Source organism: Anolis sagrei, chromosome 4, assembly GCF_037176765.1.
Source record: "Anolis sagrei isolate rAnoSag1 chromosome 4, rAnoSag1.mat, whole genome shotgun sequence".
Lineage (NCBI taxonomy): Eukaryota > Metazoa > Chordata > Lepidosauria > Squamata > Dactyloidae > Anolis > Anolis sagrei.
The window spans coordinates 130,000,329-130,012,895 of NC_090024.1; the positions used below are offsets into that span (position 1 = coordinate 130,000,329).

The 12,567-nt window shown below is 42.2% G+C and overlaps 1 protein-coding gene across 1 annotated transcript; it reads right to left on the reverse strand.

Annotated features, from left to right (window-relative positions):
* Nucleotides 1–267: 267 nt before the first annotated feature.
* On the reverse strand, nt 268–12,550 carry ZBTB37 (zinc finger and BTB domain containing 37). Its single transcript, XM_060774391.2, has 4 exons — nt 12,475–12,550; nt 6,308–7,258; nt 2,897–2,996; nt 268–1,888 (listed from the first exon to the last, which is right to left on the reverse strand). The coding sequence occupies exons 2-4, from the start codon at nt 7,228–7,230 to the stop codon at nt 1,400–1,402; spliced, it is 1,512 nt and encodes a 503-aa protein (XP_060630374.1). The 5' UTR covers nt 7,231–7,258; nt 12,475–12,550; the 3' UTR covers nt 268–1,399.
* Nucleotides 12,551–12,567: the final 17 nt, after the last annotated feature.

A 12,567-nucleotide genomic window follows, 5' to 3' on the forward strand; every position in this document is an offset into this window, starting at 1 on the left:
CTATCTTTTTCTTCCCATAATGTTAACTAAGCTTTTGCCCATTTGAAACTTCTAATTCCCCTTTGCTTTTTTCACCAGTTTCCTGTAAATCAGTTTGCAAATTTCCGGAATCCTTATCAGCAGTGCAAGGTGCTAGTTGAAGAGATCAGATCTCTTCAATTAGTACCATTTCTTGTACAGCGTAAAGAAAAACTGCTGATATTTTGCTAGTCTCTGACACACGTTCAAGAGATTTTGCACCCTTTCAAGTATAAAGAACATATAAAGTCGGGGTGTGAGATAGTCATATATTTACTACATTTGGCAACTGCGTTATCTCCTTAATAACCTCATAGGTGAAATAGTATAAAGGTGCTGGGACTTAGCATTGCTTGTAAGAAACTGTAATATTCACCCTCACGCATTATTACTAATTAGGAGATTTTTTTTTGCACTTTTTCATATAAAAAAATTAAAAAAGGGAAAACAGGCAAACAAACAATTTCTTTCCCCACCGGATTTGACTCTTTTGATATACAAATATTGCTGTATTATTAGATCAAGTGCAAGCTAGGAAAAGGATGTTCTTTGTGATCTTAACAATTCATCGGAACTGCAAATGTTACCCTATTTTCTTTCAGTTTTTGCAGTGCACAAAGACAAATAATTGTGTTTTGCGCAATCCACATTTTTTCAATTGAAAATATCTTCTGAACTTGGCCAAGCCAAACACTGTCCTTTTTCAGTAGCTTAATTACTTAAATATTGTCATATCTGAAATACTGCTCAAAAGGTTGCTAGCCTCGTAATATGTGGAAATAAACAAGCAAGGCCACATACCTTGAAGGGGTAAATTTCTCCACTGATCTAACAGCCCTTAAGCAATGGGTCGTTAAAAAAAACAACACACATCAAAATAAAACAAGATAAAATAAAACAAGCTAGGATTTACTAAGAAAGCCATTGTTCTTTTAAAAAATTACCTGGGAGACAGATTGTGGGTGGGCATAAAAAGCAGTTCTTAATCCCCTGACTCTTAAAGCCTGTCATGAATGCAGACATTCAGCACTCATAACAACTAGAGCCTACAGCCCACAGACGATATGTAAGGTCTGTTACCAAGAAATTTAGAAAAGCTGTCTCTCCTTTCTCATTGCTCAACGCGGTTAATTAAAAAACCTTCCCAAAGCTGTCAATCCCTGAATCAGAGGTTAGTTGACTCAGTTTTGTTCTCCCCTCCACAAGGAGATGAGGTAAAGAGGAGAACTTTTAGCACTTTGTTATCCTACTTTTTGTTCTATTTTGGCAACATTTCAGGAGCATCGTTGTCCAGCCGTAACACTGCCCAGATGACAAGATAAGCGTGCCACCTCGTGGGGTTTGCTGTATCGATCGAGAGGATCCCCCTCACCCTTCCGCCTCAGTCGGGTCCAGTGGTGGACACAGACCCCTGAGCCGTCTCCCCAGCCATGCCGGCTTCTTCCCGAAGAGGGGATTCCTCCCCGGTTTGCCCTCTTGACGTGACCGTGGTCTCTGGGGAGATGCTGTGTGGCCCCTCCAGGGGCATGCACCCAGGGTGGTTCTTACGAAAGTGCTGGTTGAGGATGGCCTGGAAGGGGAAGCTCTTCCCACAGACGTGGCAGTGAAAGGGCTTGTTTCCTGTGTGTTTGCGGATATGGTATTCCAGCTGATCCTTTCGGGTGTACTTTTTCCCACACATACGGCAAACAAAAGGTGTGATGCCCATGTGGAGACGCATGTGCCGGTCCAAGCTGCCCTTCTGGTTGAAGGATTTAGCACAATAAATGCAGGTGAGTCGAGGGTTGTAACGAAACCACCGCTCAGATACTTCCTGTTCACGCAGATATTCAACATAGCCACTCACTCCGACGATTGCAGAGTCTTCCACCTAGAGCAAATTAATTACAGAGAAGAATAAAAGATGATCAGTTGTGGGGAGGGGGGAAGGGGAAGTACTGTATTTATTTGACTATAACGTACATAGTTCTAATCTTTTTTTAAGATTGGCTTTAAACCACTTCATTGGATGTGTTGCAATAGCAGATTCATAGATTAGTTTAGTGTTCACACCTTATTTTATTTTTCTGGTTATTTAATATTTAATGTTTATTTCACTTAAGTGATATTTGTCCTTACCGTTCTAATATAGCACAAATTCTATGTAAAATCACACTACCTATTTTTGACATTAATATTAAAATCTGAAATATATAGAGAAAGTCTTTATTTTTTGGTAAACTCACTTAGCCAAAATTAAGGTGTGAATTCGATTCACATAATACGGTAATCTCAGTGCTTATTATAATTTGTGAGCTGATTACCATTTGTCAGATTTAAGAGTTAGACCATTTTTAAAAATGACACTAAGGGACAGCAGCAATAATAACCAGCTGTGGCAGCAGCCCAGGGAATAGAAGCCCATGTGCACATAAGTCGAACCAAGCCAGTAGAAGGAAATAGCACAAAAGGTGCAGGGTCCAGAAAGCTGTGGCCCCCCGCCTATGGAACACACTCCCAAATGAGGTAAGATCTGCTCCCTCCCTCCTGGCTTTTAGAAAAAAAAATTAAAATCATGGTTTTGGGACCAGGCCTTTGGGCAATAGAAGTAAATATATGCAGCATTTCGGAAAGACAATGACTGAAACAGCAATTTGATGGACGAGACTGTCTTACTGATTTAATAATTGTTTTATTTCTCATGGATGTATTTTTTAAATTTAATTTATGTCTAATTGTGGTGTATAATTGTAACTGTTTGTACTGGCATTGAATTTTTGCCATTAGTTATGAGTAAACCGCTTTGAGTCCCCCTCGGGGTGAGAAAAGTGATATACAAATATTGTAAATAAAATAAATAAATAATACTACAAACACAGCCCAAACAAGCAACACCCACCTGAGAACTGTGTTGCTTAGGTTCATCAACCCGCCATGGAGATTCACTTTTTGACCTGTATCGCTCATTTACAGTGACCACACTACCAGAAGGACTAAATCTGCAGAAAATAAAAATGGTTATTTATGCAATATAATACTACAACACAGAGGAGGAAAATTGTAGAATTCCCATTCCATTAATAGCTAATAACATAGAAAGGGTGGGGTAGACTGTGCAAAATATAAAACAGGATAAGGAAACTTGGGCCTGTGTTGTCAGTGAAAGTAACCAACCATACATTATTACAGTCATAATAAGTGGTAAATAAGTTAAAAAGCAGTTTAAAGATACAAATATTTCTCTATATGTGCATACATATGTGGCTGTTCAATATCTAGCTTTTAAATAAATGTGTAAAAGTATTCACTATGGTCAGAGTTAGACAAAATGGGTCTTACTCCTAAAGAGACATGCCAGTATGCAAAACTTTGCAATCTTCAGCAGATTTTTTTAAAGATGGAAATTATAATGCAAACACACTGCTGCAACCTGTTAACTGAGGTGTACTTGTTACAAGCGCGATAGGGACTTGATAGATTATAAGAGATAGACTTATTACAAAAACTATTTAGGAGATAAAGCTAGCGATCTATTGATGAGTGTTAAGAGATTTTTCTGCCTTTTGAAAATTATTAATAGTGACTGATCCTGGAAAAATGCAATTATTTTCTTTTTAGAAATAACAATACTTTGGTAAAGTTTCCCCTAATTTGATGTTCCCAGGCGTTTTATCTTACATGTGTTATTTATTTATTTATTTACACTATTTCTACCCCGCCCATATCAGCCGGAAGGCGAATCCCTGACTATTGGCCATATATGCAGCTATAGTCTCTAAAACATCTGGGCAAATGACTGGGGAGGCTGTCTCAGGGAGCAGGGTAGACAGATCGCAAGTCCCATTTTAAATGTTCTATGAATAATTTTCTATTTGAGGAATGGAATCCTATCATCACATGCTAGAAGGCTCTGACCAGCTCATCATTTCTACACTATGTGTTGCTAATCTTCTGCAAATTGCAGCCTTGCAGGCAGAAATTGTCTGTAGCTTATGGATCCCCTGGATCTTAAAGACCAATCTAACCTTCCTTTTTTGAGCAAGGTGACTGAGAAGGCAATTGCCCTCCAAGTAGACTTGGATGACACACCCTTCCCTGACCCATTTCAAACCAGCTTCAGAGCAGGATACAGAGTTGAGACTGCTATCATTATCATCATCATCATCAACATCACCATCATCTTTATTTATATTCCGCCCTCTCTCCCTGAGGGGAGTACGGGTAGATTCCAACAAAAAATGGCAAATATTCAATACCAAACACATTCATAGGAAAAAAAAATACAAAAACAGTCTAATCAAATCTCAAAAGGAAACAACAGCTATGAAAAAATTATACAAAGATTAAATGATAATATAACCTGCCATTTACCTTGCATCTTGCATAAAAATTAAGCATAAATTATATAAAACACACATAATGATCCATTAAAATAGTTGCTAAAATATTAAACGGCCAATAAAGCCAGCAAGCCAATCATACCAAGTGAGCCAAGGCCAACTAAGATTAGAGTATAATAGCAATATCCGGGAGATGGGGTATTGATTACATGTAAAGTTATGGTTGCTTTAGTGGATGATCTCCATCTTAACACTGACAGGCGGAGTGTGTCCTTGTTGGTGCTTCTATATTTCTTAGTAGCATTCGATACCATCAACTATGGTATCTCTATGGAATGCCTGGGGGAGGTTGGGAACTGGCGGCATTATGCTGGAGTTGTTCTGGTCATACCTCTTAGGCAGGTTCCAGGTGGTGGTGCCTGGGGATAGCTGTTCCTCCACAAAGGAGTTGTTTTATGGTATCCCACAAAGTGCCATTCTATAACCCAATGCTTTTTAACATTTACATGAAACCTCTGGGAGAGATCATCTGGAGGCATGGTACAGGGTGCTATTAGTACACTGATGACACCTAAATATATTTCTTCACGCCTTTCCAAACAGCCTTAGCTAAGGAGAGTCTGTCTCCTCTGAATGAATGCTTAGAGAAAGTAAGGAAAAACAAACTGATACTGAATCCAGATAAGACACAGGTGCTTGCTATTAAGGTCTTAACCTGGGGATTGAGATGTGTCAACCAGTTCTGGATAGGGTTACACTCTCCCCAAAAAACTATGTTTGCAGCTTGGGAATGCTCCTGGATCCATCTCTCCAAATGTAAGTCCAGGTAGATGCAATGGTCAGGAATGCTTGCTACCAGCTTTGGCCGATACATCAGCAGCACCCCTTCCTATATTGGAGGACTTAAAGATGGCAGTGTATGTGCTGATAACTTCAAGATTGGACTTCTGCAATACACTTTACACTGGGCTATTTCTGTACCATGTTTGGAAACGTCAATTAACTTGAAAGACAGCAGCCAAACTAGTTATAGAAACATCTAGGAGTGAGCATATTACATCTATATGACAATCACTCCTCTGGTTGCCAGTAAGTTTCCAGGCAAAGTACAAAGTATTGGTTTTGACCTTTAAATCCCTACATGGTTTAGGTCCAGGTTACTTACAGGATCGCCTACTCATTTACAAGCTACCTCTTCAGACACTGAGGTCCTCTGGGGGGCAACCGGCAAACCTCACCTATATGACTTTTTCATTGGTCTCCCCAAAACTGAGGAATAACCTGTGGGAAGAGCTTTGACACCTACATGAGCTGTCAGAATTTAAGAGATAACCGAAGACCTATCTTTTCCTGCAGATCTATCCAATCAGTTTTAACTTTGACTTTTAAAATCTCATTCTATGGTTACTGTGTTTTAACTTTTGTCTCATACAGTTTAATATGTCTATGTTTTGATATATGCTTTTATGAGTGTTATTTAGCTAAGTTTTACTATGTGATTTTATAGATTTATTTGACTATATTGTGACCCACCTCGAGTTGAAAATAAATTAAAATTGAAGGTGACGTACCTAAAACACATCTGAAACACTGCAAAAGTGAATAATAGTAAAAAAAAAATACTTTTAATAATAATTGTTATATTATGAGCCAATGTAGTAGTTTGGTTGGTGGACTAGGATACTGGGAGGTTATTATTATTATGTTTATATCTACCCCACTTATTATCTCTACAAAGGAAACTCAAAGGGTTCAAATCCACACCATGGAAAGTTTTGGGCAACCTTAGGAAAGTTTCAAAATTTCCAGTCTTGACTCAATGCAAGGACAAGCCCCCTCTGAACAAATTCTACCAGGAACCCCCTATGATATTTTTGCCATAGAATCACCATATGTCAGCACTGACTTAAAGGCATACTCCACTAACAATAACAACTGTAATAATGGCAACAAACAACAGCTAGTCTTACCTGTCAATCTCAGTGCTGGTGGGTCTGGCCACTTTTGCTCCTGATGAGCCTAAGGTATAACTTTCTTGCCCCATAGATCCATGTCCTGTTGTATCAATCACCATGGCAGTAACCTCCTCTGCACTGCTTCCATCTTCTCCAGAAGGCTGGTTCTCTGTCCCAAGCCACTCCTCCAGGTTCTCGGTTTTGATTCGTACTGCTCCAAGGACCTTGACGTCATCATCACCCTGCCCACCATGGTCTGCTACTCCCGTCTCCACATACCACTGTCCTGCCCTGTTAATCCTTAATATTGGTTCCCTGCTCTCTGCATCTGAGCTCTGTTCAATTATTTGAGGGCTTGTAGACTCCCCAGGAGGACTAAGTTCCCGAATGTCCAACACCGTGCTGACTTGTCCCATACGGCTTCCTTTTGGAGTGCTATGGTGTGGACTAAGAGAGTGATTCAAAGATGGAGAAGTACGATGGGAATCCGGAGGTCTTTCTTGATGCTTTCCCCTTGTTTGGCTCAATTCTGCTTCAACCTCAGACACATTAATTTTAAAATGAATGCTCTCCAAGATCTGCGTACACTTATCTATAATATGTTGCATCTGCAGGAAACTGGCTGCAGTCAAGTAGCTTATAATATCTGCTAGCTGGAGGCATATTCGCCCAGTGTAGCAAAAAGAGAGAAGGTGCTCAAATACAGTGGGGTTTTTGATGACAGATATGGAGACCGTGCTCATCTCATTGAGAGACATGTGGTCCCGAAAGTAAGGTGAGCTAGCAGCGAGTACAACTTTGTGTGCCCTGAAGGCTTGGCCCTGGACATTGACTACAATGTCACACAGCCTGCCCTGCATACGCAGCTGGTTTAGGTGGCTCAGAACAGAATTGCTGAAGTCAGGAATTTCCAACTGAATGTTTCCACTTTTGTCCATGTCGGCTCCAGTTGCCGGTGGAGCAACCCTAATGAAAGAAAGCATCAACACAGGTAGCATTAGAAAATATTTCTCTTTATGTCTGCTTCTCATACTATATGAGGAAGATACCGAGGGTCCAAAAACAGTCATTCCTCATGGAAACAAAACTTCCATATGATGTGAGCATCCTTAAAGAAACTGCTGCCAAAATTCAATTACTTTAAAACAACTATACAAAACAGTTGTAAAGCAATTAAGGACACAGAAAAGGGTTTGCAATGGCTGATCATTGCAGCAGTTGTCTAATACACTACAAGCCCCATTGATTTTAGTAATCCTTATTCGCAGGTGAATGCTTATGGTTTTGCTAAGCGAGACATTCTAAAATCCATTGCAAGACAACAAATTCTAAAACGTAAATGTATTCTTCCTCCCAGATGTATCTATTTTGGTTACAACATTATTCCATCAATTGTCAGGGGATGTTGTTATAAATGCCAAACAAGCTCCACAACAGATTACATGCCTTTATCCTCATAACAGTGCAGTGAGTTAGACTGGGCTGTCAGCCTGCAGTGAGTTTATGGTAACCATATGTCAGTGACACTACTCTGACATTCTTGCATGGTGGGGTAGTCCCACTCTCTTCTGCTTTGGTCGGACTTTATCTGGAATACAGTAGTCCCTTCCACACAGCTGTACAAAATCTATACTGAACTAGATTATATGGCAGTGTGGACTCAGATAATCCAGTTCAAAGCAGATAATGTGGATTTTATACAGCTGTGTAGGGGCCTCAGAGTGTAGTTGGGAGTTTCCCTCTAAGCAGAAGAAAACTCCTAAGAACCTTATAAGCAGTGGCTGGATGGCCATTGATTGAGGATGATTTGATTTCATGTTTCTGCATAGTAGAATGGGGTTAGACTGGACGGTCCCTTCCAACTCTATGACTGTAACAGAGTTCATACTGTGTTCCTAGATCTGAGAAAGAGCTACATGATTTTGACCGGGTCTAGCATACCATGGGTCTCAACCCCAAATAGGGTTTCCTTCGCTCAATGCTGGGGCCATGAAAAATTTGGCAACAGTAAAACATTTCTAAATGCCACCTAAACATTAACATCTCTGTTAGCAATTAAGTGATGTGTTACAATGGACTCTGCAGAAAATGCTTCAGTTGTACTCCACAAAAAGAAAAATCAGCCTGTTTGGCAAACTTTGCAAATACTACTTTGCTATCAGTAAATGTTTGGTTTCCACAGCTATTTTATATATTTGGGGGAGTCACGTAAACATTTCTCAGGAGGAAAGGGGTTGCGAGTGGGTAAAGTTTAATAAGCCTTGGTCTAGCAGAAAGATATATATAGTTTCTCAGGAGAAAAAGGGGTTGCGAGTAGATAACGTTTAATAAGCCTTCATCTAGCAGAAAGATAAGGATTGTTGGCTTTCAGTGTGACATGGTTATAAAGTGGACTAAAAAGGCAGAAGATATGGGATTGAATAACAGCATCTTAATTAGGAAAAGGATGTCAAACTCAAGGCCCTTCCGCACAGCCATATAACCCAGAATATCAAGGCAGATCATAGAATCAAAGAGTTGGAAGAGACCTCATGGGCCATCCAGTCCAACCCCCTGCCAAGAAGCAGGAATATTGCATTCAAATCACCCCCAACAGATGGCCATCCAGCCTCTGTTTAAAAGCTTCCAAAGAAGGAGCCTCCACCACACTCCGGGGCAGAGTTCCACTGCTGAATGGCTCTCACAGTCAGGAAGCTCTTCCTCATGTTCAAATGGAATTTCCTTTCTTGTAGTTTGAACTGGTTTGAACTGGATTATCTGAGTCCACACTGCTATATAGTACAGTTCATTGTGGATTTTATACAGCTGTGTAAAAGGGGCTTCATTTTCATGGAGTGCCACATCAGCATTATTGTTGCGTATAGGGTCAACTATATTTTTTTACATAGTAATTGGTGCTCTTTAGTTTTTACGCAATTTGGGGCCTCAGATATTACTGAACGACAATGACCATCACTTTTGGTTATATCCGCCATGTGGACTGGGGATGATAGGAATTGCAATTCAACAGCACTTGTGGCTCTGAAATTGGGGAAATAAAGTTAAAGGGCATTTTGACATTAGACATAATCTCTACATGTCTTGTATCTTAGGTTTCTTCCACACAGCCATATAATATAGAATATCAAGGCAGATAATCCACAATATCTGCTTTGAACTGGATTATCCAAATCCACTCTGCTATTTGGCTGACCACATCCCCTTGTACGAACCTGCCTAGGCCCTGAGATCTTGAGGAGAGGCCCTTCTCTTGGTCCCACCTGCATCTAAAGTTCAATTGGTGGGAATGAGAGTGGGCGTTCCCAATGGCTGCTCCCTTCTTCCCAGGGAAGCCCTCCCTGCTGGCCTTCAGGCAAAAAGCTAAAACTTTTTTATTCAGGCAGGTGTCTAAGAGCTAGTCAGGGGGTGCTGTGATTTTTTTACTTTTGATGGATTTTAATATAATATAATCCAGTTCAAAGTGGAGTGAGCACATTGCACCTATTCTAATGTCACTCCACTGGCTGCCCATTCGCTTCCGGGCAAGTACAAGGTGTTGGTTTTGATTTTTAACGTCCTACAAGGTTTGGGTCCAGGTTACCTTCAGGATCGCCTTCTCCCATACAATTTATCCCAAACACTTAGGTCCTCGGGGGGGGGGGGGGGGGGCATTTGCTCCAACCTCCCAGAACCTGACTGGCAACCATCACCCAAAAGACCTTTTTGTCGACCACCCCAAGACTGTGGAATGACCTGCCAGTAGAGCTCTGACAGCTAGATCAGCTGTTGGAATTTAAAAACCATCTAAAGACACATTTCTTCTGGCAGGCCTACCCAGAGGGATTTTAACTATATATCTTAAACTCCTGGTCCTTTGTTTGATGTCTGCTTTGTGTCCTTTAATATGTATTTCACATAAATGCAATTTTAATGTGGATCTTTTATAGAAACATATATATATATATATTTGTTGAACTTTTGCAATGTTCATGTTTTTTAATTATGCTGTAACCTGCCTCGAACTGAAGGGAGAGGTGAGGAATTATTATTATGAGAAGCAGATGGCAGAAACAGAAGAACGGCCTGCCTCAGAGGAGTGTGCTTGCTCCATCAATTTTTAACATTTACACAAATGTAAATGTTTGGTATTTACATAAATTTAAATGTAAATCTGAGGCCGTGGTGGCACAGCGAGTTAAACTGCTAAGCTGCAGAACTTGCTGACCAAAAGGTTGGCAGTTCAAATCCACAGAACAGGGCGAGTTCCCGTTGCTACCCCAGCTTCTGCCAACCTAGCAATGTGAAAACATGCAAATGTGAGGAGATCAATAGGGACCACTTTGGCGGGAAAGTAACAGTACTCCATGCAGTCACGCCAGCCACATGACCTAGGAGGCATCAATGGACAACATCAGTGCTTCGGCCTCAATCAGTGGCCTTTTTTGTTGTGTCTTGAGAAACTGCAAGTCACTTCTGGTGTGAGAGAATTGGTCATCTGCAAAGATGTTGCCCAGGGGATGCCCGGATGTTTTGATGTGTTGCCATTCTTGTGAGAGGCTTCTTTCATGTCCCCGCATGAGGAGCTAGAGCTGATAGAGAGCTCATCCGCGCTCTCCCCGGATTTGAACCTGCGACCTGTCGGTCTTCCGTCCTGCCGGCACAGGGGTTTAACCCACTGCGCCACCGGTGGCTGACACTGGAATTAGAAACCCTCCTGGGCACACAAAAGATTGGGTGACTTGGTCTTGGAAGGCGCTGAACAGACTGCGCTCTGGCACCACACTATGCAAAGCCAATCTTAAGAAACCGGGCTACAAAGTGGAGTCCACGACCTGCGAGTGTGGAGAAGAGCAAACTACAGACCACTTACTACAATGCATTTTCAGCGTTGCCACATGCACACTGGAGAGCCTCTTTACAGTGACATCAGAGGTACTCGAAGGGGTCGGCTTCTGATAAAGGAAATTTAGTATAATGCCAAGTTTTAAACTTTTTTGGGTTTTTTAAAATAAATTCGGTTGTCACGATAAATAAATAAATAATTTTATACAGCTGTGTGAAAGGGGCCAAAATCCAAACCCTTAACAAAACCAATAGCAGCCACCCTGATGTTCCTGTATCGCAACACCCATTAGCTCTAGTCATGATGTCCAGTGATGAGGAATACAGGGTTTCGTGGACCAGAATCTGGAGGGTCGCATCTCGGCCTATGAGCCCACCAGGACTTTGAGATCTTCCGGGGAGGCCCTGCTCTTGATCCCGCCAGCCTCACAGGCACGGCTGGCGGGGACGAGAGATAGGGCCTTCTCGGTGGTGGCTCCTCGGCTGTGGAACACCCTTCCCATGGACATCAGACTGGCTCCCTCCCTGATGATATTCCGCAGGAAATTAAAGACTTGGTTGTTCAAGAAGGCGTTTGAACATTGAAGTGCAATGATTGGTAATGACTATAGGAATGGAACAACAGAAAAGGATACTGGATTGTGGTTTGGACGATGAGACGATGCGGAATGGCTTTTGTAGTAATGATGATGTTTTTTGATGATGATGTTTTTGTTATTGCTGGACTGTGGATCATTTTATATTGTGTCTTGAATTTTGAACCTTGTTCTTTCTATGTTGTACACCGCTTTGAGTCGCCCCCGGGCTGAGAACAGCGGTATATAAGCAAAGTAAATAAATAAATAAATAAATAAAATGACATGGAGGGCTGGACTCCGAAGGTGGGCCTTGAGTTTGACTCATGTGACTCTGGAGGAACTTGAACTTTACCCACAAAAAGCTAGGCCTCCATTCTCTTGCTCCAATCCAAAACACACCTCGCCAATCCCAAGAGGAGCTCAACTAGGTCAGACCCAACTAGTTCCACAGAAGTCAGAGGGGAGCCCCTCCCCCCTCGCTTGAAGGGAGACAGAGGGGGGCCTGGCCGCCCTAGAGGCGGGAAAAAAGGGGTGGGGGTCCTGGCAGGAGCCAGAGGAGGGGCGCCTGCCTCCCCCTGAGGGGGCGAACATGGCTCCGTCCACACACACAGGGACGCCTTAGCGTTGCCAAGAGGCAAAGGCGGCGGCAGCCACTCCTCCCGCTGCTCGGGCCTGAGGTGGCAAGGGAGCGAGGGCGGGGCGAGCGAGCGAGGGAGGGAAGGCAGACAGGCCGGGCCGCCTCCTTCCCTTTCCCGAGGGGACCCAAATTCACCGTCTACGTACCTCCAGGGGGGGGTGGGACGAGCCCGGGCACCCTTCCGGAAGCGAAACCCCCCAAACAGCCACGCCCCGGAAGAACATCCTGTCCCCCTTTTC